The sequence below is a fragment of the Babylonia areolata genome, chromosome 12 (assembly GCF_041734735.1).
Source record: "Babylonia areolata isolate BAREFJ2019XMU chromosome 12, ASM4173473v1, whole genome shotgun sequence".
Lineage (NCBI taxonomy): Eukaryota > Metazoa > Mollusca > Gastropoda > Neogastropoda > Buccinidae > Babylonia > Babylonia areolata.
The window spans coordinates 9,091,164-9,115,507 of record NC_134887.1 but is presented as its reverse complement, the minus strand read 5'-3'; the positions used below and the strand labels follow the sequence as shown (position 1 = coordinate 9,115,507).

Genomic DNA, 24,344 nt, shown 5'->3' with positions numbered 1-24,344 from the left:
GTCACCCTTCTCTCAGACTGAATGAGGTCATTGACTGATTCGATCACCTCAGGAGACCTCACTTCTGTAGGCCTTCCAGGCCTGTCTTCATCCTCAACACTGCTCCGTCCTTCTTTAAACAATTTAGCCCACTTGTAGACATTTTTTCGGCTGAAACATGTGGCCCCATACACAGTTGACATTCTCCTATGAATTTCAACTGGTTTGCACCCTTCAGCAACCAAAAACTTGATAACTGACCGCTGTTCAATCTTGGAGCATGCTTCTTGGTCGGCCATCTTTGTTAATCGCCAAAACTCTCAAAGTTTTTTTTAATCTGCAAAACAAATTAAATCCATGTGAAAAAGAAGTAAAACAAAAAAAAACCAAAAAAAACCCAGAAAGCTTCTATCTGTATTAGAAGTCCTTATACCGAAAAATTCACCTTATTTATTGAATGACCCTCATGTGTATATATATATATATATATATATATATATATATATATATATATATATCACAATAACTTAATATAGAATACATCATTCAGACTGAAATATACGAAAAAGCTAATATTCATTTCCTATAACTCATAAACTCGTCCACTTACACATACACACCCAATCACCCTCCTGTCTTCCTCCTCCTGCCTCACACACACTCACATCAGTACACACTGGCAACAACAGCACACCAGCTACATATCATTGTGAAGGTGTCATGTTAAAACCTGATGGGCAGTGTGCATTAGTAAGATATGGTATTGATTGATTGTGTGGGCTTCAAGTCCTTTCTTTTATTTTGTCTGGTTCCAGTCAAGTCATATGCACGTGATATTCCACATTGGTATGCACAAATTCTTGCTGTCTTTGTTCATCTCACACGAATGGAAATGAGAGACATCTGCGTAGGTTTTGATACGTTATTAACTCCCCTGTGCATGTTGAACCCAGTCTGGTGATGGTTATAGTAAGTGTGTGGGCTGTGAAGTGTTTGTAATTGTAAACAAGTGTGTACGCAGAATCAGCAGAATACGTTTCCTAAATTGATTTAAGAATGTTACACAATATGAGCACAAGTGAAGATGTTTTATTGATCAAACCTTTGGCCCATGTTCATGGGAGTTTGTTGCAGTCACTGATAGTCAGTTCCAGGTATGTAAACTGTTAGGACAACAAAAGATTATCGACTAAACACATTGGCCGTAAAATGGGCCCACCATCTTGAAGATAATTACTGTCAGTGTGCCCGAGTAATTTCAAAGACTTGTCATAGAATTAAAGATGATGGTAGAACATTCTCCCTTTGTGTTATTAACCAGAAAACAAGAGAGAAATAGACATCTGGGTCATGAAAGCGGGCAAACCGTTGGAATTCAGTTGTATGTTTAATTAGAAACATCGATCAGATAGAAGTGTATGGCTGATGACCAGCGAAAAGTAGGCGCTAACAGTCTGTGTGACAACACCACAGGGGAGAACTACGCAGCGGTGTGTGAGGCCTATCGCATCAGCAGGGATCGGGGCAGCCAAGTGCGAGACAACCTGGATGCGGTCAGCTTCATCGACGACACCAACACGGAGTTCCACTTTGTCAACCGCACAGGCAACAAGGGCTACAAGCTGTTCAAACTGACCACCAGCCCCATAGACTCGGACGTCATCTACAACCAAGATCCAGTGAGTATGAGGATGTGTGCTATACGTGCCTGTGTGTGAATCCTTCTGTACATAAGTGCGTGTTCACAAACATGTACACCCCTTGCAACACAAGCTGCAGGCTCGGAAATATGTACGTGTCCATAGATGCAAGAGCACATTCATGCGTGGACATGCTTACACACTGAAACACAAACATGTACACAAATACATATGCACTCATATGTATAGATAGATATAAATATATATAGATATATACAGATATATGTACTGTTATATCACACATGCTACACAAACATATACACACATTTAAATCACACAAGAAACAGATATATATGTCACACACAGAGCGCAAACATAATTATACACACATACATATCATGCATGCAACACACACACATATAAAGTATTATAATCATGGTTGTTATTATTATTACTTCTTTTTAAAGGGGATTTGCGCAGTTTCAATCACTGAACACGGAATGTGGAGTGGAGGCTTGTGCTGTGTGCAGTATTTGTTTATGAATTTATGGGGTTTTTTTATGATCAAACTTGTGTTGTTCTGTGAATGAAATGCTTGTTTTTGTGCTTTTTTTCTTTTAAAACACTGCCTTTTTTTTCTTTTTTAGAATTGGCAAACATATCAGCAATTTCTCTTTTAGAGATGACACTTATAAAGTATTCTTGCATCTTGTATGTGATATAGAATCGTGAGAACAGTGTTGCCACAACACACCACGTCACTGTGTGCCTCTGCCCCACAGATTGGAAGCTTCAGCAGTGAAGGTGTCCTCACCCTGGAGATGGACCTGGTTCCCAAGTACGATGCCAGCTGTGAACGCAAGGGGGCCTGTGTGGAATGCCCTAATGTGCGCAACCGTGGCATGCGCTACGCCGTGGCCGGAGACCTCAATGGAATGCTCACCTTGGTCGGGGTGTTCGACGTGCATAACCGTGGCAACGACCTCTACCAGTGTGGGTCGATCAACATGGACGGGATGCAGAAGTTCCTCACTTTCTGGTCTTTTGACAAGGTAAAATGTTTGTTTTAGCTTCTTTTTTTCTTTTTCTTTTTTGTTGTTGTTGTTGTATGTCAACAGTTACTGGCGGCAAAGACAACATTGTCAGTACACCAGAAATTTTGTCTGCCCCCAACAGCCTGTTGTGTTGTATTAGCTTTTGTCATGACAGATTTCTCTGTGTGACGTTCGGGCTGCTCTCCACCAAGGAGAGTACCTTGCCTGCCTGCAAATGTATTTGTTTTATGATCCAAGTGGATTTTTTGACACAGTTTTGCCAGGAACAGCCTTTTTGTTTGTTGTTACCATGGGTTCTTCAAGTGCATGCTGCACACGAACCTCAGTTTGTCATCTCTTCTGCATGACTAGTACCCAGACCACCACCAAAGGTCTAGAGGGAAGCTTGGGGGGGCTGGGGGTAAAAATCCTTGCCAGTACTCAATCCTGTGAACACTCGCTTCCTAGTCGAGGGCTTGATGTAGGAAAAGCTTGCACATTGCTTATCTGTTACCCTTGTCAGTTAAGAATTTGCATCGTCTTGTCTTGTCGGGTGCATTATCATTAGGCCCCTGTGACCGCCAGGTAAAAGTGCAAAAATTTGTCTGATTGCATACAGCAGCCGATGACAGTTGCAGTGTCTGTTTCTAGCTGGCAAAAGAAAACAAGACAATAACACATGGGACTGGATCCCTTCTTCTTCTTCTGTGTTCACTCGTACGCACACGAGTGGGCTTTTACGTGTATGACCGTTTTTACCCCGCCATATAGGCAGCCATACTCTGTTTTCGTGGGTGTGCATGCTGGGTATGTTCTTGTTTCCATAACCCACCGAACGCTGACATGGATTACAGGATCTTTAACGTGCGTATTTGATCTTCTGCTTGCATATACACACGAAGGGGGTTCAGGCACTAGCAGGTCTGCACATATGTTGACCTGGGAGATCGTAAAAATCTCCACCCTTTACCCACCAGGCGCCGTCACCGTGATTCGAACCCGGGACCCTCAGATTGACAGTCCAACGCTTTAACCACTCAGCTATTGCACCCGTCGGACTGGATCCCAAGGACACTCACTTCCTAGATTGGCCACATTACTACATGTCTGCGGCAGCCACAGAGAAATCTTGAAAGACTTGTCTGATTTCAAAGAGCAGTGGATGACAGTAGCAGTGTCTGTTTCCAGCTGGCAAAACAAAACAGTCATTAACTGACACATGGGGCTCTAAATCATTAGATTTATTTGATTGCCTAGAGCAGTCTATGACAGTTGCTGCTAAGAAATCATCAAATTTGTCCAATTGCCTAGAACAGTCTGTGACAGTTGCTGCTGAGAAATGATCAAATTTGTCCAATTGCCTAGAACAGTCTGTGACAGTTGCTGCTGAGAAATGATCAAATTTGTTCATTTGCCTGAACCAGACTTATTTGACTATGATAGTCATAGAATTTGTCTGATTGCTTAAAACACCCTATGACAGTAGCAAATAAGAAATGATCAAATTTGTCTGACCACCAAGACCAGACTATGACAGTTGTAGCCAAGAAATCATAGAATTTGTCTGATTGCTTAGAACAGTCTGTGACAGTTGCAAATAAGAAATGATCAAATTTGTCTGATTGCCAAGAACAGTCTATGACAGTTGCAGCCAAGAAATCACAGACTTTGTCTGACAGCATAGAGCAGCCTGTCTGAATCACCTCATAGAGCTGTCTGGCAGCATAGAGCAGCCTGTCTGAATCACCTCATAGAGCTGTCTGACAGCATAGAGCAGCCTGTCTGAATCACGTCATAGAGCTGTCTGGCAGCATAGAGCAGCCTGTCCGAATCACCTCATAGAGCTGTCTGACAGCATAGAGCAGCCTGTCTGAATCACTTTATCGTGCTGTCTGACAGCATAGAGCAGCCTGTCTGAATCACCTCATAGAGCTGTCTGACAGCATAGAGCAGCCTGTCTGAATCACTTTATCATGCTGTCTGACAGCATAGAGCAGCCTGTCTGAATCACCTCATAGAGCTGTCTGACAGCATAGAGCAGCCTGTCTGAATCACCTCATAGAGCTGTCTGACAGCATAGAGCAGCCTGTCTGAATCACTTTATCATGCTGTCTGACAGCATAGAGCAGCCTGTCTGAATCACTTTATCATGCTGTCTGACAGCATAGAGCAGCCTGTCTGAATCACCTCATAGAGCTGTCTGACAGCATAGAGCAGCCTGTCTGAATCACCTCATAGAGCTGTCTGGCAGCATAGAGCAGCCTGTCTGAATCACCTCATAGAGCTGTCTGACAGCATAGAGCAGCCTGTCTGAATCACCTCATAGAGCTGTCTGGCAGCATAGAGCAGCCTGTCTGAATCACCTCAGAGCTGTCTGACAGCATAGAGCAGCCTGTCTGAATCACTTTATCGTGCTGTCTGACAGCATAGAGCAGCCTGTCCGAATCACCTCATAGAGCTGTCTGACAGCATAGAGCAGCCTGTCTGAATCACTTTATCATGCTGTCTGACAGCATAGAGCAGCCTGTCTGAATCACCTCATAGAGCTGTCTGACAGCATAGAGCAGCCTGTCTGAATCACCTTGTAGTGAGTAGACAATAAACCAATGAGAAGAAAAAGAATAGAACAGCCATTGGAAGTTGCAGTATCAGACTTTGTCTGACAGCACAGAGCAGCCTGTCTGAATCACCTCATAGTGAACAGACAATAAACCAGTAAGAAGAATAGAACAGCCAATGACAGTTCAAGTATCAGACTTTGACTGCATACAGCAGCCTGTCTGAATCACCTGAATAGACTATCAATCCAATGAGAAAGAGAAGAATAGAGCGGCCTGTCTAAATCACCTTGTAGTGAACAGAAATAAACCAATGAGAAGAAGAAGAATTGAACAGCCAATGACAGTTGCAGTATCAGACTTTGTCAGACTGCATAGAGCAGTCCATTTGAATCACATGAATAGACTTTTAAAGCAATGAGAAGAAGAACAGAGCATTCACTGACAGCCACACCGTGCATGTTCCAGCTGGCCAAGCAGAACAACATCAGGCTGCTGGCGCTGGACACGTGCTCCAGCAGCCTGCGTGTGGGGCAGGACCTGTACGGCCTCCTGAAGGACGGCACCCTCTGCAACTCTGATTTCTTCGACCTGGACCGGCTGGGCATGGACAACATTGGCGCCGTCCTGGTGACCGAGGAGGACAATGCTGTGTCGGCCACACGGCTGCTGGAGCCCCTCAGGATGACGCAGCTGAGCACGGACTCCGTGTCGCCCCTGATGGACAGCTACAAGTACCTGCTGCGCTCCATCACCCCCTGGTCTGGATATGTCCGCCTCCTGCTCAAGTTCCTGGTGGACAATGGGTCAGTGGCTGTGGGGAGAGGGATGAGCGTGGTTTTATGTGTGTGTCAGGTTTAGGTGCTTTGAGTTGATAGGCTTTGTGTGTTGTGTGTGTCAGGTTTAGGTGCTTTTGAGTTAATTGGCTCAGTGTGTTTTGTGTTTCCAAATGGGTGAATTAAATGTATTGTAGGTTTAGGAACTTTGAGTTAATAGGCTTTGTGTGTTTTTTTGTGTCAGGTTTAGGTGCTTTTGATAATAAATGATAATAGATAGTAACAATAAGTATTTATGTAGCACTGAATCTTGTCAGATACAAATCAACGTGCTTTCACACCAGTCATTCACATGAGTGTATAACTCAAAACTTGAGAAACTTGAGACAAAGAAAAGGCAGGGGAGGGAGGCCGCAGGGGAGGGAGGCTATCTTGGAAAGAGGTGGGTTTTAAGGCCAGACTTGAAAGAGATGAGTGAGGACACCTGACGATGTGAAAGAGGAAGTTCATTCCAAATGAAAGGCCCAGAGACAGAGAAAGAACGGCAGTGGACGGTGGAATGTTTGAATCTGGGTATGCGCAAACAGAGTGGATCCGAAGCTGATCATAGAGAGCGAGATGGGGTGTAGAGGTAAAGGCAGCCACAGAGATAGGAAGGGGCAGATTTATGAATACATTTATAACATAGAGTGCTGATCTTGTAGTTTAATCTGTGTTAATTTTTTAGTTGATAGGCTTAGCTTGTTTTGTATATCAGGTTTAGGTACTTTGAGTTAATAGGCTTCAAGTGTTTTGTGTGTCAAGTTTAGGTACTTTGAGTTAAAAATGCTGAATTTCCAAAACTGTTTTGTTTGGAATGCATGGAAACTACTTGAGTTCCTATATTTGGAATACATAATAAACAATGTTGTGACTTACACACACACACACACTCACACACACACACACACACACACACATATATATATATATATGAACTAGTTTTTCCTCTTTCCCTCCCCCCCACCCTTCCAGATGGACGTACGTGAACTCCATCTACGTCAGCAGTGGGATGGGCGCCGAGCAGTACAGGGTGTTCCAGGAGCAGTCCCAGGACAACAAGGTGTGCCTCAGCCCGGGCCTGGCGCTGCCTGAAGGGGCCGATGACACCGACATCCGCGTGGCCTTGACACAGCTGGACGACAGTGCTGGGGCCCAGGTGGTCGTGCTCTTCACCCCCCCTGTCCTGACAGTTCGCATCCTCACGCTGGCCCAGGAGCTGGGCCTGGCCCAGAAGTTTCTGTGGATCTTTGCCTGGGACAACTCGTATGGGAGCGTTAGCTTCCCAGCTGGTGAGCGTTCTTTCTCTCTCTCTCTCTCTCGCTCTCTCTCTCTTTCTTTCACTCTCTCTGTCTCATTCTCTCTCTCTCTCTCTCTCTCTCTCTCTCTCTCTCTCTCTCTTTCTCACTCTCTCTTTCATTTTCTCTCTCTCTCTTTCTCTTTCTTTCACTCTCTCACTCACTTTCACTCTCTCTCTCTCTTTCATTCTCTCTTTCACTTTCTCTCTCTTTCATTCTCTCTTTCACTCTCTCTCTCTCTCTCATTCTCCCCCCCCCCCCACCACCACCTCCTCCCCACTCCCAGGCCCCCCCACTCTTTCAATGAATCCTGGGTGTGGGGTGATAGGGGGTTTAGAGGAAAGTGGGTTGATGGATTAGTGGATCTGCCCTAGAGAGAGATTGAACAGAGAATCTTGAATCTGTCATACTCATAGAGACAGATAGCACAGAGAATATTGGATCTGTCCTGGAGAGAGATTCAACAGAGAATCTTGAATCTGCCCTAATTTGTGTGTGTGAATTTGTGTGGGTATGCATGCTTGCTTTCCAAAACAAACGCAACGAAGGAAGTGAAAACGTCATATACTTTTTTGGCTGTGCAGACATGTCTTTTGAAGCTCTGTGAGTGTGTGTGTGTGTATGCATTTGTGTGTGTGTTTGAGTGCGTGCATGCTTGCTTGCTTTCCAAAACAAAGCCAACAAAGGAAGTGAAAACATCATGTGCTTTGTTGACTGTGCAGACATGTATTTTGAAGCTCTGTATGTGTGCATGCTTGCTTGCTTTCCAAAACAAAGCCAACAAAGGAAGTTAGAAGTGCAGATGTGACGTTTGAAGCTCTGTGACTGTGCGTGCATGCTTGTTTGCTTTCCAAAACCAGCCCAACGAAGGAAGTGGAGACGTCATGTACCGTGTTGACTGTGCAGACATGACGTTCGAGGCCATGGCCCTACAGGCTGTGATCCCGGACCGGAACGAGGTGAAGAACTACACTAAGCTGCTGAGGTACTACCTTCACAACGATGACCACAACCTGGCCCGCATTCCCCGGGTCTGGTGGGAAGACTTCTACCAGACTGTGCGCCGCTGTAGGCTGGACAACGCTGAGTACCCCCTGGACTTCAGCAGACCGTGTTCCCTGAATGAGGACTTCACTGACAGTGACATCCAACTGAACAAGTGAGACTTGAGACGGTTTTTTTTTTTTTCTTTCTTTCTTTCTTCTTCTTTTTTTTTTTTTTTTTTTTTAATTTTTTTTTTTTTTTTTTTTTTTTATTGGGGGCCTCCATCCGTCCGATTTTTTTCCACCTTTTTTTTTTTTTTTTTAAATTCTTGTGCCGCCGCCGCCGCACCCCCCCCCCCCCCCCCCCCTCCCCCCAATTTTAAACTGTTTTTTTTTTGTTAGTTTTTTTTTGGTTTTTTTTTAAATTTTTTTTAGGGTCTTCCATTCTTTATCAGAGGTTATTTTTTTCCCTTCAGTGTATTAATAATCTTTCATGAGCACACACACACATTCACTGATGTCTTTCACTGATAAACTGTCGTCTCACGCAGCCATTGCCCCAGTGTTTCTTTCAGCGTGCGTTCTAAGAAAGTTTGACTGCTGTGTTTTATTGCAGCGTTATCTGTTATTAGAAAATTGATGGTTTTTTTAACCGGGTTAGTTTGCTGGAAATGTGAAATTTTCTTGTTTTAATTTCTAGTGGTTTTTCATTTAACGTATGAAGCTGGTTTTCCCCTTGTTATTTTCAACACTATAGCTATGTAGAGCTTATTTTTTTTGGCTTTCTGAGTAAAAATGATATTTCTGGATCCTAAAGCAAAACTGAACCTCTGCCTGAAGGATCACCTCTTTCATTATTATTTTTTTCCCTGAAGCAAAAGGGTAGGAACAATTTCTACCAGTTAGGAGACCTTAATGCTCTAATCACTTGGTCACCACTCTGTGAATATGTCGTCTCACAACATGAAACCAGTGCGTCTGTCATCAGAAACTGTGCTGTATTTTATACAGTTCATTGATTGACAAGCCATTGTGTTGACAGTCAGATCTGTAGAATGTTGGGTAGGTATTTATTTATCATTTGGACCACGATTTTTTACTTCCCCCTCAACTGGATCTTGAGTGGTGGTCTAGGTGCTAGTCTTTCGGAAGAGACGAGAAACCAAAGTCCCATGTGCAACATGCACCAAGCACACATAAAAGAACCCACGACAATGAATTGTCCCTGGCTAGCTGCAATAGAAAAATACACTTTGATGATAAAACAAACACATTGCAGACAGAAAAAAGAAAAACAAGCAAATATGGGTGTCACTACTCTGGTGATGCACCCCCCACCCCCCCACCTCAACTCCCCCTGGGGAGAGCAGCCCAACTTTCACACAGTGAAATCAGTTGTGACAGTAGGTAACACAGGACAACAGAGTTGCTCATGATGCAGGGACAGGGGTGGGGTTTTGATGGGGTTTGCATTGTGTGTGGGGAAGGTGGCAGAAGGCAGTGTCTGTAACGGTCTTGAGTTTGAATCCTGGTCTCACCCTTTCTCTTAAGTTTGACTGGAAAATCAAACTGAGCATTTAGTCAGTTGGATGTGACGATGAACAGAGGTCCTGTGTGCAGCACGCACTTGGCGCGCTGAAAAAGAACCCATGGCAATATGAGTGTTGTCCTCTGGCAAAATTCTGTAGAAAAAAATCCACTCTGATAGGTACGACAAATACGTACGCATGCACTCAAAGGCCTGACCTAGCCCGTTGGATAATGCTGCTCTTCAGACATGGCAATTTAATTTGTTGTCCTCTAGCAAAAATTCTGTAGAAGAAATCCACTCTGATAGGTACACAAATGCATACATATGTATGCACTCTAGGCCTGACAAAGCCCCATTGGTTTAGGTCAGACATCTGCCTAGCGGATGTAATGTAACATGTACATGGATTTGTGTGAATGCAGTGAGGCCGCCTTGAGAAACTGGAGCTGAATGTTTTTGATGACAGGATGGTGCACTACACGTTCCTGGCATCAGCGTTCTCCATCAGAGGCCTGGGTGAATTCTTTGGCCAGGAGTGCATCTCTGGAGAGTCTCTGCAGGCCTGTCTCGATCGCCGGGACTTCACGCGTCAAGATGTCCACAGCAGCATCCTAGAGATGCAGTTAAATGTACCAGCGGATGACACCACGTACCAGTTCTACAAGCCTATGCGCTACATTGAAGCGAGCTACAAGATCTATCACGTCAACGTCAGAAACGGAGTGATGACCAGGGTGAGCCGCACTGTCAGCATTTGAGTTGTTTTACCAGGATTCATATCTTTTGACAGCTCAGGCTTAAACATAATTTCACAAAGGGGACACTTTTTCTTGTTAAAGTAATATTCATTAAAGTAATATTTTTAAAAAGTGCATTCCAATCTTTAGTGAACATTGCCCCAGTCTAGTTTTTTGAGTCATCAGAATTTAGCTCCAGTTTGATTTTTATGTTATCTGAACATAGCTGTAGTTAAGGTATTAAAAACATAGCCCCAGTTTTATCTGAACATGGCTGTAGTTAAGATTTTAAAACCATAGCCCCAGTTTTGTTCTTAACTAAGTTTAGCTCCAATTTAAGTCTGTAAGTCACCTAAACACAGCTTCAGTGAAAACCTCCCAGACAGGGAAGGTTGTACAATCTGTCATCCCGGCAGTGCTGAAAGGGTAACATAGACTGCAGTTTACTCCCAGGTCAGGCTGTTTCTTTTCACAGTGCCCTTCCTTTTTCCCTTCCTGGTTGGAGCTGGCAAAGACAAACGGATGAATGAATTAATGAAATTTCATACACTGAGGGTAACAGAGTAGTGTACAAGGCTTTTTTTTTTTTGGCTTTTTTTTTTTCATCCAGCCCTCAAAATAAGGGGAGAAATGAGAGAGAGAAAGAACAAGAAGGAAAGAAAGAAAATTCTATATTGTATAAATTCAGGATGAACATAAATCATTGATAACACTAATAAATGTTTGCCACGGGTAAAGTTGAATGAGAGAGAAAGAGAATGAAAGGAGGAGAAAGAGGGAGGAGAGAGAGAGAGAGAGAGAGGGAAAAATAGAGGAAGAGAGAGACAAGTAAACACTGTGATAGAGTTGGTACACAGTGAGAACTGCTGTAACCTACTCTGCCTGCCCCATTCAGGCATGGGTTACCTTTCTTTTCTCTTCCTTTCTTTCTTTGTTCCTGGGCTGAAAGTCCAATCTTCACTTGTGTACATGTTCAAATGAGCTTTCACATATTCGACCATTTTTACCTGAAGCTGTGCTCCATCTTCGAGGGGGATTTAGAGTTGGGTTTATTTCTGAGAAAGTTTGGATTGTGAAAGAACAAGGTTTTGTTGTTTGGGGTTCATGTTTGGGTTGGGCATTGAGTTCATCCTTGGTCATATCCAAGAAAGGAGACTGCTTTACACACTGTGAGTTAACGTCAGTGCCCTTGTAGTCAAAGTAAAGATTTCAAGCATTTCTTTTGCAGTTGAGGGGCAGGATCTAAGTTATCCCTTAGGTGTGGACACATGCAGCTGCTATGTATATATATTTTTGTTAAAATATATGTATGCATTGTATGTGTGTGTGTGTTGGTCACATTCAGTGTGTGTGTACATAACATTGACATAATGTGTTATGTAAACAGAAGTGTTTTGTAGAACACCTAGAGCAGATTTCTGACTAGTGTGCTATATAAGTATCCATTATTGTTGTTGTTATGTTGAGCTGCATTCTCTCTCTCTCTCTCTCTCTCTCTGTCTATCTCTCTCTCTGTCTCTCTCTCTCTGAGTATTAAATTAAAACTTTCCAATTCAGCAGTTCTTCAAAATTCTTTTTCTCATTAACACCTTGGTTTAAAAAAAAATCTTGCATGTTGGCAGCCACTCTACATGGAGTACAAAGACCGTGACTTCACCAGCAGCAGTGCCAAGTATGGCAAGAACTCCACCTGCCAGAGACCGGACGGCTGCGGCTGTGCGACCAAAGGGTCTCCGTACGCCCAGGCCCAGACGTCCCAGTTCGACCCCACCATGCCGCGCAACTACTACAAGTATGACTCCACGGGCAACCAGCTGTACGAATGGCCCGTGTGGGCGATCGTTGTAGGGTTGTTAACCTCCCTGGGCCTGCTGGTGACCATCCTCATCTTCTTCTACCTCCTCATCTTCTACCCCGTGCGGGGCGGCACATCGGTGCTGGGCTACCTCACCATGGTGGGTGACAAGATTCGTTTTCAGTTTTCACTGCATTTGGATAAATCCTTGAACACTACACCCACATCTGCCGAGCAAATGTCTAACCAGGGGTGGGTTGCATGAGGTGATCTTTGCAGTGCTATGTTTGCTTGGAGTTAAGAATGTTCCCAACTCCACGGTAAATTCCATAAACTTAGGAACATTCTTGACCCTTAAACAAACTTAGTTCTGATAAGCTTGCTCATGCAAACCGCCCCGGCTGCATAACCCACATGCTTTAGTCAGGTCTTGAGTGCATACGTTTATACATTTGCGTACCTGTCAAGAGTGGATTTCTTCTAAGGAATTCAGCCAGAGGACAACGCTCGTATTGCCATGGGTTCTTTTTCAGTGAGTGAGCTAAGAGCGGTGTTGTAACGTGACCTTGGTTTATCGTCTCACCTGAACATCCAGATGCTGGGTTTGATTTTCCAGGAGAAAGGGCATGCAGGTCTGTGATTGGAGCTGAGACCCTCACAGACACTGTATTGGCAGATAAGCCTTCTCTACAGAGAGAAGCTCGAATTTAACACAGAGATTCAAGATTCAAAAACTTCATTACTCAGGGGTAAAGATTTTAGGCATTGCCTAGTCTACAGAGAAATCTGTTGAGACAAAGAGTAATACAATACAATACAATACAACAGCACAGTACAGTACAGTACAATACAACACAGTACATTACAATACAATACAATACAATACAACACCACAGTACAATACAATACGATCAGTACAGTGCAATACAATGCAGTGCAATACAATACAATGCAATACAATACAATACAACAAACGTCTTAACGATTGTGCCACCTTCCTCCTGTTCAGGTGGGCATCATGGGGGTGTACGCCGTCAACTTTGCCTTCTTCCTGCACGCGTCGGATGCCACGTGCGGGGCCCGGCGGTTCGTGATGGGCGTGGTCTACGTCATCGTGTTCGCTCCCTTGCTGGTGAAGGCTGTGGACAACTGGAGGTTTGCCGATGTGGAGTATGGCAACCGGCCGTACAGGTAGGGAGTGTGTGGGGGGGGCAGTGTGTGTGGCAGGGTGTGAGAGTGTGAGTGTGGTCTGCGGGTGGGCAGCAGTGTGTGTTTGTCAATGTGTGTGTGTGTGTGTGTTTGCCAGTGTGAGTGTGTGTGTGTGTGTGTGTTCTCCATTTCAGCATCCCTTCACCATAGTGATATTAACTGAATAAAATAAAAAGGAGCATGTGTGTAAGGACTGTTTGTGTATGTCTGTAGCTGTCTTCAGTAGTCTTCAGTGTCATGTCTGTCGACTTCAAGTGACATAAAGATAATGGGGTGGGGGTTGGGAGAAAGGATTGAGACAGGAGTTGTAGAAGGAATGTTGTGAGAATTATATTTAAATAAATCTCTCTCTGTGTGTGTGAGTGTGCATGTATGTGAGAGAGACAAGACAAGACAAGACAGATTCTTCATTTCGAGGATTATAGATAAGCACTGGTGTGCTCTTTTACATCCAGTCCCCAATCTGAATAGGGTCTACACTACACAATACTAAATAAAATGAAATCATTGAGAGAGAAAAGAGCAAAGAGAGAGAGGGACCTAGAGAGAGAGAAACAAAACAAATTGGAGAAAGGAATGGAACATAACCTGAATGGTGGGAAAAGCTGACATCAAACAGCTATAACAAATGTCATGTTGGACTACGCAGCAAACCTTCAGAAATAGCAATTAATGTCTTGAAATTGTCAGACTTTGCGAAAAAGTTTGGTATAAAGAATTTAAAACTATATCACTATGGTGGTTAAAGGCTATGGGACCTTTGATACTTTTTTCAGGGGGTGGGGTGGGGGGTTAAAGAACCTCTGCATCTCCATGTACATACATACATACATACGTTTATATACATACATTCATACGGGTGGGCAGATGGACAGACCGACATTTGCATTCTGCATTGTGTGTGTGCTTACCTGTGTAACAGTGGCCTGACCATTTGATTTATATGTGTGCATGTTTCTGACACAGAGAGAGAGTGCATGTATGTTGGTGTATGAACATGTGTGTTCCTTGCTGTGTACCAGAAGGCTGACCATTTCATGTGTGTGTTTGTACATGTGCGCATGCATGCATGTGTTTGTGGGTGTGCATATGTGTGAATGTGTGTGCAGTCCCTTGCCACGTTTCCTAGAGGGTTGACCTTTTAATGTGTGTGTTTGTATGTGTACGCATGCTTGCATGTGTTTGTGTGTGTAGATGTGCGAATGTGTGCCCTTGCCATATCAACAAGAGTGCTGACCATTTAATGTGTGTGATTGTATGTGTATGCATGCATGCATGTGTTTGTGGTGTGTGCGAATGTGTGCCCTTGCCACGTCTCCCAGAGGGCTGACCATTTAATGTGTGTGTTTGTACGTGTACGCATGCATGCATGTGTTTGTGTGCGTTCATGTGTGTGAATGTGTGTGTGCAGTCACTTGCTGTGTTTCTCCAGAGGGCTGACCATTTAATGTGTCTGTGTATGTGTATGCATGCTTGCATGTGTTTGTGTGCTTGCATGCGTGTGGGTGTGAATGTGTGTGTGTGCAGTCTCCTTGCCACATTCTCCCTCCAGAGGGGCCACTGTGGTCAGCGAGGCTGTAAGCACCATGATTCAATTTGATTTGATTTGATTTCCCTGCAGAGGGCTGACCAGCTCGCTGACTCTGTTCCTGATCGCGCTGGGCATCATCCTGATCCAGTGCATCATCCCCGTGGAGTGGCTGATCCTGGTGCACCCCACCGCCTCCAAGTGGACCAACAGCCCCGTGCACGACTACTGGTGGTGCGACCCTCCGGACTTCTACGACATCGGCCTGGTCTGCTCCTTCATCTTCGTCATGTTCATCGTCCTCCTCACTGCCATCTTCGCCTCCTTGGCCTGGGACTCGGAGAGCAACAACCGCGAGTCGCGCTGGATCCTGGTGTCGGCCATCGCCACCGCTGGTGAGTGATTGAGGGTTTTGTTTGTTTCTTGTTTTTTCTGCACCTCTTCCCCTCCCCACTCCAAGCTTCCCATGCTGCTGCTTTTCTTTTGTTGGATGGCTCCAGTTTCATTCCAGAGTTCAGGTTTACACACAGACACAGATACGCACACATGCATGAACGCATGCACACATACACATACACACACGGTACATGCCATGCACCACACCAAACCATCCCATACCATACCACACCACAACACACACTCACACATACACACACATACACGCACATGCATACCACACCACACACACGCATACACACACACACACGTACACACTCACTCACACTCACATTCACTCACACTCACATTCACTCACACTCACACACACACACGCACACATACAAAATAGCCAGCATATGTGGGGTTCTTATCATTAGAAAACAAGCATGCACTTTTGTTTGTGTGGGGTGTTTGTTTTTGTTGTTCATACTTTGTTGTTGTTGTGCAGGTTGTTTCCTGGTGTGGATGATAGTGACGACAAATGCCGGTCCCATATACCGTGACCCTGCGGTGGCCATCGCCAACTTTGTCAATGCCACGCTGCTGCTCATGTTAATCCCCATCCGAAAACTGCACCTCCTGTGTCAGGCACAGAACGATAAGCCCATGGCGTATGAAGGTAGGCATCTACACCTTTCTTACTTCTTTTTTTTTTTTTTTCTTTTTATAAAAAATATTATTGATACATATATAGCACCTATCTTCTTCAGTCAGAGACCAAGCTCTATGCGCTTTACACATAGTCATTTGCAAAATGGGCTGCCTACCTGGATGGAGCCGACTGACAGCTGCCTTTAGATGCTCATGATTCATTTTCTGTGTCACTCAGTCTGGCTTCAGGCTTCACATCTGCACATTAATATAGAGTGGATTTTACTTCAGAATACCTCTGAAAATGGAGTATGACTGCTTATATGTTGGGATAAAAACGGTCATACACGTGAAAGCCCAGTCGTATGTGTAAGTGAACATGGGAGACACGGCTCACGAACGAAGAAGTTTCTTCAGAATTTTGCCAAGGACAACCCTCTTTTTGATGTGGGTTCCTTAATGTGTGCAAAGTGCATGCTGCACACAGGACCTCGGTTTATTGTCCCATTCGAATGACTAGCGTCCAGCCCATCACACTAAAACTAGTGGAGAGGGGGGAGAAGATAGTGGCCATTGTGGGATTCAGTCCAGTGTGGGCAGATTCGCTGTTGGCATGTCACCACTAGGCTCCATTACCTCTGAATCCCCTGACTGCTGAACCTAGTTGGAATGAGGTCAGCGTTGCATGACTCAGTGGTCATCTTCTGTTTTATCACCATACAGTCACAACTTTTGTGTACTGTTCAATGGTGGTGTTGATTTTACGGAACAAAAGTTATGCAATCCCAAGAGGAAGAGGTCCAAAGTATAAAGAGATAACTGACATCCTGACCTGTAAAGAACCACTGACATCCTGACCTGTAAAGTTCTGTTCTCATCTCAGTGAGGTGACAGCCCTTCACTGACATCCTGACCTGTAAAGTTCTGTTCTCATCTCAGTGAGATGACAGTCCTTCACTGACATCCTGACCTGTAAAGTTCTGTTCTCATCTCAGTGAGGTGACAGCCCTTCACTGACATCCTGACCTGTAAAGTTCTGTTCTCATCTCAGTGAGGTGACAGTCCTTCACTGACATCCTGACCTGTAAAGTTATGTTCTCATCTCAGTGAGGTGACAGTCCTTCACTGACATCCTGACCTGTAAAGTTCTGTTCTCATCTCAGTGAGGTGACAGCCCTTCACTGACATCCTGACCTGTAAAGTTCTGTTCTCATCTCAGTGAGATGACAGCCCTTCACTGACATCCTGACCTGTAAAGTTCTGTTCTCATCTCAGTGAGATGACAGCCCTTCACTGTCATCCTGACCTGTAAAGTTATGTTCTCATCTCAGTGAGATGACAGTCCTTCACTGACATCCTGACCTGTAAAGTTCTGTTCTCATCTCAGTGAGATGACAGCCCTTCACTGTCATCCTGACCTGTAAAGTTATGTTCTCATCTCAGTGAGATGACAGCCCTTCACTGACATCCTGACCTGTAAAGTTCTGTTCTCATCTCAGTGAGGTGACAGTCCTTCACTGACATCCTGACCTGTAAAGTTCTGTTCTCATCTCAGTGAGATGACAGTCCTTCACTGACATCCTGACCTGTAAAGTTCTGTTCTCATCTCAGTGAGATGACAGCCCTTCACTGTCATCCTGACCTGTAAAGTTATGTTCTCATCTCAGTGAGATGACAGCCCTTCACTGACATCCTGACCTGTAGAGTTCTGTTCTCATCTCAGTGAGGTGACAGCCCTTCACTGACATCCTGACCTGTAAAGTTCTGTTCTCATCTCAGTGAGGTGACAGCCCTTCACTGACATCCTGACCTGTAAAGTTCTGTTCTCATCTCAGTGAGGTGACAGTCCTTCACTGGCATCCTGACCTGTAGAGTTCTGTTCTTAGTGAGGTGACAGCCCTTCACTGACATCCTGACCTGTAGAGTTCTGTTCTTAGTGAGGTGACAGCCCTTCACTGACATCCTGACCTGTAGAGTTCTGTTCTCATCTCAGTGAGATGACAGCCCTTCACTGACATCCTGACCTGTAGAGTTCTGTTCTCATCTCAGTGAGGTGACAGCCCTTCACTGACATCCTGACCTGTAAAGTTCTGTTCTCATCTCAGTGAGGTGACAGCCCTTCACTGACATCCTGACCTGTAAAGTTCTGTTCTCATCTCAGTGAGGTGACAGCCCTTCACTGGCATCCTGACCTGTAGAGTTCTGTTCTTAGTGAGGTGACAGCCCTTCACTGGCATCCTGACCTGTAGAGTTCTGTTCTTAGTGAGGTGACAGCCCTTCACTAATGAGCATACTCATCAAGGGGTTTAATTCCTGTTTAGAGAAAAAAAACAAAAAAACTTGAAGAAACATGTAGTTTTTCTCCTGTAAATCATGAAGACATTTTGCCTTTCATCACTATAAATTAATGAGCTGTGCATGGGTGTCAATGACTTGGGTGTGAAAGCGCTTTGGTTTGTCTCTGGGCAATGACGGGCGCAATAACCGAATGGTTAAGGTGTTGGACTTTCATTCTGAGGGTCCCGGGTTTGAATCTCGGTGATGGCACCTGGTGGGTAAAGGGTGGAGATTTTTCCGATCTCCCAGGTCAACATATGTGCAGTCCTGCTAGTGTCTGAACCCCTTTCGTGTGTATACGCAGGCAAAAGATCAAAGACGCATGTTAAAGACCCTGTAATCTATGTCACTGTCCAAAGCTGATGAGATCCAGGGATATGCTGACAGGCACGATATGAAGAGGTTCTATGATGCCTTAAAAGAAGTCTACGGCCCCACATCCTCAGGATCATCCCCCCTCCTCAGTGCAGATGGGAATACCTTGATCACCGAGAAGGAGAACATTCTCGAACGATGGGCTGAGCACTTCAACAGTGTCTTAAATCGCCCTTCCTCCATAAATGATGAAGCCATTGACCGTCTCCCACAAGTCCCCACCAACGAAGCACTGGACGATCCGCCAACACTTCTTGAGACCCAGAAAGCAATCCGTCTGCTATCCAGTGGCAAAGCACCTGGCTCAGACTCCATACCAGCAGAGGTCTACAAGGATGGAGGCACTGTGCTGACTGAGAAGCTTCATCAGCTGTACTCACTCATGTGGAAAGAAGAGACGATCCCCCAGGATTTCAAAGATGCATCTATCATTCACTTGTACAAGCGAAAGGGGAACCGGCAAGCCTGTGATAACCATCGGGGCATTTCCCTGCTCTCCATCGCAGGCAAGATACTTGCCAGGATCCTACTAAACCGCCTCACAGCACACCTTGACCAAGGTCATTTGCCTGAGAGCCAATGTGGATTCCGGAAAGAGCGCGGAACCACCGACATGGTGTTTGCTGCAAGGCAGCTGCAAGAGAAATGTCAGGAGCAAAATGCTGATCTGTTCTCCACCTATGTCGACCTCACTAAGGCCTTTGACACCGTGAGTAGAGAGGGACTGTGGAAGATCATGGCCAAGTACGGATGCCCTCGGAAATTTATTTCCTTGGTCAGCCAATTCCATGAAGGCATGCAGGCTCGAGTCCAGGACAATGGTGAAACATCTGCTCCTTTTCCTGTCACAAATGGTGTCAAGCAAGGCTGTGTCCTGGCTCCAACGCTGTTCAGCCTCATGTTCTCTGCAATGCTTACTGATGCCTTCAGAGATGGCGATGTTGGAATTGGCCTAAAGTACCGAACAGATGGCAAGCTGTTTAACCTCAGAAGGCTTCAAGCAAAAACGAAGGTCATGACAGACATCATCAGAGACTTTTTGTTTGCTGATGACTGTGCCCTCAACGCTGGATCTGAAGCTGACATGCAACTCAGCGTCAACAAGTTTGCCACTGCCAGCAGGAACTTCGGCCTTACCATCAGCACGAGGAAAACTGAAGTTCTCCATCAGCCAGCCCCAGGGAAACCCTACGTTGAGCCCAACATCACAGTCAACGGTCAGAGACTCAGTGCGGTGGAGCGGTTCACATACCTTGGCAGCACACTGTCACGAAATGCGACCATCGACGATGAAGTGAATGTCAGGATTGCAAGAGCAAGTGCAACTTTTGGTAGACTCAATGCAAATGTCTGGAACAGAAGAGGCATTAGTCTTGAGACCAAGCTAAAGGTCTACAGAGCAGTAGTTCTCCCCACACTACTGTACGGCTGCGAAACTTGGACAGTGTACCAACGACATGCCAAGAAGCTGAACCACTTCCACACAACATGCCTCAGGAAGCTACTGAACATCAAGTGGCAAGACAGGACCCCAGACACAGAGGTGCTCGCAAAAGCCACCCTTCCCAGCATCTTCACCATCCTGATGCAGTCCCAGCTTCGCTGGGCTGGACACGTGGCGCGCATGCCAGACCATCGGCTGCCCAAAAGGCTCTTCTATGGCGAGCTGCAACAAGGGAAGAGATCACACGGAGGTCAGAAGAAGCGCTTCAGAGATACTCTGAAGGTCTCTCTGAAAGCGTTTGATATCAACCCTGACTCCTGGGAGGAATCTGCAGTGGACCGTAACAAATGGCGCGCTGCTGTGCACAAAGGCGCCAAGTTGTGCGAGGCCAGCAGGACTGCTGCAGCTGTTCAGAAGAGGCAGGCCAGAAAGTCACGGGCAAACAAGCTCCCTGACAATGATATGCCTGTCTTTGTCTGCCCCAACTGTCGGCGAACATTTCGTGCGCAGATTGGACTATTCAGCCATCTGCGCACTCACAGATAGACTCATGAGCATCCTTCCCCCCACCCCACCACCACCCTCCCCCCATCCCCCATCTGGATGACAACGATGGTCATCATCGATCTCGATGGACACACCACCACCAATCTATGTCAGCATTCAGTGGGTCCTGGAAACAAGTACATACCCAGCATGCACACCCCTGAAAGCGGAGTATGTCTGCTTACATGGCAGGGTAAAAACAGTCATACACGTAAAAGCCCACTCGTGTATATACGAGTGAACGTGGGAGTTGCAGCCCACGAACACAGAAGAAGTCTCTGATTAAGTGCTCTATATAGATACTTTGATTGGCTCATGTGTTTGTATAAACATTGTGAGTGTATATAATAACTCTGAGTTGCAGTTGTCTCTGTCTGCCTATGTGTGTGTGTCTGCGTGTGTGTGAACAAATTCATTTTCTCTGCAAATGTTTCTGTCTGTCAACACCAAACTCAAACTCAATAAAGAAGACAAATAAAAAATTTTAAAAAAGTGTTTCTTTCGCTTCTCACAGTCATGACGGTTCTGTGTTGCAGACAACCAGTTTGAACCCTACAGCTACAACAACCAGACCTACGATCCTGACGGTGATGAGTACACCTACCCAGGAGAAAAACCTGATGAGTTCATCGCCAACTGATTGCCAGTTGTGTTTCGTATTCATCTTCATTAGAAATTCATGTAGTTTCTGTGCAGTTTACAGAGGAGTTAAATATTTAATACCATACACGCAGTCCACTGCTTTTGTGACTTGACTTTATACTACAAGCAACCCTTTTTGAATGACATGTGTAATCTGTCTGCTGGCTTTCTTGAATGGTGTTGATGTAAGTATGGTGTGTGTGATGGTAATTTAAAGGTGCTAAGCGGATAGAAATTTCTTTTCCAGAAAGCTTTTAACTCTGATCATAAAGAAGATAATCTTTCATGGTACAGATTTGTTTTGCTGAAGTTCATTTCACTGAACAAAAACAAGATTATGTTTCGTGGCACAGGTTTGTTTTCCTAAAGTTTATTTTCAGTAAAATAAAAGAGAGAGAGTGAAAAAACAAAAAAAAGAATTCTGTTTCATGACTCGGGAACAAAGTGCAGGTGACTGGTTTCTCTCTTTTATATTTCTGGTTTTGATTTCACAGATGTGTAACTATAGGAGCAGATGTATTCTTCAGGATAGCCTATCATGCCCATCAAATAGCAAAAGGCGCCATGCTACAAACAGTGACATGGAGGCCGGTGAAAGAGTGTATAATCATCTCCTCACCTTTCCTCTTGCACATTTTTCATCGTCATGAATTAACACCGTTTCCTTTCTTTGCCACATGCCTGAGCAAAGCTCTGACACTCCATCTTTTTTTTTTCTTTTTTTTTTTTTTTTACTCGTACACCTTTACAGTACTAGGACATCTGACCTTGACCAATCAGACCAGTAGTTGTTTGTTTTGTTGTTGTTGTTGTTTGGTAACCTTTCTGCCATGCATAAACTGTTGGAGAAGGGACACAATTCAAGGTGCAACTTCCTGTGACTTTATACCAACAAAGTCTGAGCACAGTTTGAACATTTTCTTAGAGTGTTTGGATCATTGGAAATATGGTTATGTACTTCACAGAATCTCACCAGTGCCAAATCTCACTGCAGAACTACATAGACATGTATACAAGGATGAGATGGACTGTGAGACATCTGAGAGCTTTAATCTCAAACTGGGCCAAGGTTGCTTCCAGAAGCTGGTTTACTCTCTCTGTCTGTCCTCTGTTGCCTGCTTTGATGTTTACATTGTAGTTAGGTTGTTTTGTGCCGTTTCTGATGTGTTTTTTTAGTCCTTTTTTTTCCCCCATGCTTTGGAATGTGAGAGGTTATCACCATTACCCTGTTTTATGAAACAATCTGCTGCTGTTGCCCTAAAAATGGGACCATGTATTTTTACACATATCTTTCATCCTTGAAGTGAGCGTATATCATTAAGTTGTCATTGTCGTTTGTGCCATCCAAACTTTCCAGAAGAAAATTGGTAGAGCACGAGATACCTGTCTTTGTGTTGCATGGCTCAGCAGGCCACTCTGTGGAATCAGGTTGTGAATGATGTGCAGGGTTTATCCCCTTGACTGCTGAACCTTGCTGAAATCGGGTCAGTGTGGCGGTAGTTTGAAGTGCAGTCACTACTTTTCTGTGTACTTTTCGGGAGTGTGATTGATTTTGGCTGATCAAAAGCAGTGCAGTCCCAAGAGAAATGAGTCATGATACAGAGTGGTGACCGACTTCCTGACCTGTGAGCTCTGTCTTATCTCATTGAGGTGACGGCCCTTCACTGACTTCCTGACCTGTGAGCTCTGTCTTACCTCATTGAGGTGACAGCCCTTCACTGACTTCCTGACCTGTGAGCTCTGTCATATCTCACAAAGGTGACGGCCCTTCACTGACTTCCTGACCTGTGAGCTCTGTCTTACCTCATTGAGGTGACAGCCCTTCACTGACTTCCTGACCTGTGAGCTCTGTCTTACTCATTGAGGTGACAGCCCTTCACTGACTTCCTGACCTGTGAGCTCTGTCTTACCTCATTGAGGTGACAGCCCTTCACTGACTTCCTGACCTGTGAGCTCTGTCTTACTCATTGAGGTGACAGCCCTTCACTGATGAGCATATTCGTCAACAGCAGCAGTCAGTGGTGTTAGAATCAGCTTTGTTGTTGTTTAGTTTGTGCTATTGCTCTCTCTTTCTTGCTGCTCACTTGCATTTGTGTTTGCTCGTTTGTTCACTGCCTGTTGTTGTTTTTTTGTTTAGTGTTGGGTTTCCTTCCCCACCCATTCCCCACTTTTCTAGGTATATTATGTAACAACAGGTGACCGTTGTTCAGAGGGAGTGACATTGATATCACACAGAAATTGAATATAAAGATCGGCCTGTTGATTCTTCTTCCCTGTTTAATTTGTGTTCTTGTATATAGATGGAGTGACATTATCACACGTAAATTGAATATGTAATGGTCCGCTTGTTGATTCTTCTTCCTTCCATGTTTAGTTTGTTTTCTTCTTCCAATCTCATTGTCAACCACTTTGTTGTGATATACACATTTTATTTCATACGACATCAACATAGTTTAACTTTATTACGTACACAGCATAGATGACTGCCTTGTCTCAGAGCTATGTTTATCTTACATAGTGTTTCTTTATGGAAATAAAATATTTTTGTACAAACATTGATGTATGTTTGTGTTATTAACTGTTGTTGTTTTTGTGATGATTGAAAGATGGACGCTTGAATTGTGCTGTGAAACAATGCTTTATTATTCACCATTATGAAATGCACTCCTTCTTTCTTGTTTTGTTTTTGCTCTTTTTGCTGTTTATCCTGTTCAAGTTCCTCTTAAAAGTTTCAGTTTCAAGAAGATGTCAAACCATGTCAACTGATCTACATATGTTACATCACATCTGCTTTAGGCATTTTGGGGTGTTTTTTTTGTTTGTTTGTTTTGTTTGGGTTTTTTTTGTTTTTTGTTTTTTACTTC

At 44.5% G+C, this 24,344-nt stretch overlaps 1 protein-coding gene across 1 annotated transcript in view; it reads left to right on the top strand.

The window, feature by feature from the left end:
• The window catches only part of LOC143288376 (uncharacterized), a 69,522-nt gene extending 45,487 nt beyond the window's left edge, over nucleotides 1-24,035 (top strand). Inside the window, exons 25-35 of the mRNA XM_076596776.1 lie at nucleotides 1,453-1,658; nucleotides 2,402-2,671; nucleotides 5,680-6,017; nucleotides 7,002-7,318; nucleotides 8,231-8,483; nucleotides 10,305-10,572; nucleotides 12,198-12,530; nucleotides 13,380-13,561; nucleotides 15,201-15,502; nucleotides 15,994-16,164; nucleotides 21,375-24,035. Of these exons, the coding sequence (XP_076452891.1) occupies nucleotides 1,453-1,658; nucleotides 2,402-2,671; nucleotides 5,680-6,017; nucleotides 7,002-7,318; nucleotides 8,231-8,483; nucleotides 10,305-10,572; nucleotides 12,198-12,530; nucleotides 13,380-13,561; nucleotides 15,201-15,502; nucleotides 15,994-16,164; nucleotides 21,375-21,478 (2,744 nt within the window). The 3' untranslated portion in view covers nucleotides 21,479-24,035. The remainder of the gene's footprint in view (nucleotides 1-1,452; nucleotides 1,659-2,401; nucleotides 2,672-5,679; nucleotides 6,018-7,001; nucleotides 7,319-8,230; nucleotides 8,484-10,304; nucleotides 10,573-12,197; nucleotides 12,531-13,379; nucleotides 13,562-15,200; nucleotides 15,503-15,993; nucleotides 16,165-21,374) is intronic.
• Nucleotides 24,036-24,344: the final 309 nt, after the last annotated feature.